The 1,217-nt window shown below is 38.9% G+C and overlaps 1 protein-coding gene across 1 annotated transcript in view; it reads right to left on the reverse strand.

Moving 5' to 3' along the window:
- Nucleotides 1–953, reverse strand: part of ip6k2a (inositol hexakisphosphate kinase 2a) — a gene marked incomplete at its 5' end in the record, with an annotated part of 4,222 nt that extends 3,269 nt beyond the window's left edge. The window contains 2 exons of the mRNA XM_016260181.1: nucleotides 508–776; nucleotides 875–953. Of these exons, the coding sequence (XP_016115667.1) occupies nucleotides 508–776; nucleotides 875–953 (348 nt within the window). The remainder of the gene's footprint in view (nucleotides 1–507; nucleotides 777–874) is intronic.
- Between the last annotated feature and the right edge of the window lie 264 nt (nucleotides 954–1,217).

The following is a 1,217-nucleotide window of genomic DNA, read 5'->3' on the forward strand; positions in this document are numbered from 1 at the left end:
CAGTAAAAATATTGTTATTGTAAGCTGCATGTGTGTAAATGAACACACTCCAAAACGTACTTGTACATATTTAATTAAACATCAGCCTTTGTGATTTGAAAATCGAATTAAGCCAAATTGCCATTTTGATTGTACTATTTCAATTAATCATTCAGCCCTACTTGTTAGGTGGATGCTTATAGGCCCATATCAAAAGACACACTTCCAAGTTTCTATTATATCCTGGTCTCTCATTCAATGTAAGTCTATTGGATTTGTCCAAATGTTCAAATGTTATTTTTGTTGACTAAATTACATGCCATTTTAATCACAGTTAAAATTGACTAAAATTATTCTATCAAAAAATAATTGACTAAATGTTTAGACATTTTCAAGACAAAAACATGGACTAAAACAACTGTGTAAAAATGAACACTTCTTCTACGTTTCAACTTTTCAAACCTATTTTTGCATCTATTATGCATATTGATAGGACGATTGCACAATCAGATGTTACCATCCCCTCACCTCTTGTCCTTATCCTTCCGAGCGTGTCTGGACCGGTCCTTGCTGTAGCCCTCATTGTCCAGCAGCATCTTACTGACCCATTTTATTTTGTTATTGGGTTCCAGGTCCGCCGAGGGGTCCACGTTCTCCAGGTCCCCAAGCTCACTGTGCAGAGGGTACGCAATAAGACACAAATTTCCTTCCTCATCCTCCTCGAAACTCACCGACACCACACCTGCAGAGGGATGAGAGAAAGATGGAATAGGAGAGAGAAAGAAAAAAAAAATAGGTCAGAGGTGAAATCACAATAACTTCACTTAGGCAAACAGGAAGTGTCAGAGTTCCGAGCTTAAAGTAAACTGTCTTGGAAATCTTTAACATCTCTTACCCACTTCTCTTTTTTGCGCTTAAAAGCTCGCCAGTCTTTAACAAAAGCTACTGAGCTGACAGCACGGGCTGCTCCTAACCTAATAGGAATCACACAATCCATAACAAACAACGAGACAGAAATACTTGGAAAAGAGAGAGAGGAAGCAAAGAAGGCAGAGGGTTGGGAAGAGACAGAGAAGTCTGTGAAACAACAACAAGAGCCAATGTACAGGAGCTGCTTCACTGAATCAGTTTTCTGAATCGGTCACAACAGACCACATCAAATGTCTCTTCAATCAATGCCGCACAAGAAGGAAACCAGCCGACAAACAAATGACAAGAGGCTAAATTTATGATGAAAC

The sequence above is a fragment of the Sinocyclocheilus grahami genome, unplaced genomic scaffold (genome assembly GCF_001515645.1).
Source record: "Sinocyclocheilus grahami isolate Dianchi unplaced genomic scaffold, SAMN03320097.WGS_v1.1 scaffold2020.1, whole genome shotgun sequence".
Classification (NCBI taxonomy): domain Eukaryota; kingdom Metazoa; phylum Chordata; class Actinopteri; order Cypriniformes; family Cyprinidae; genus Sinocyclocheilus; species Sinocyclocheilus grahami.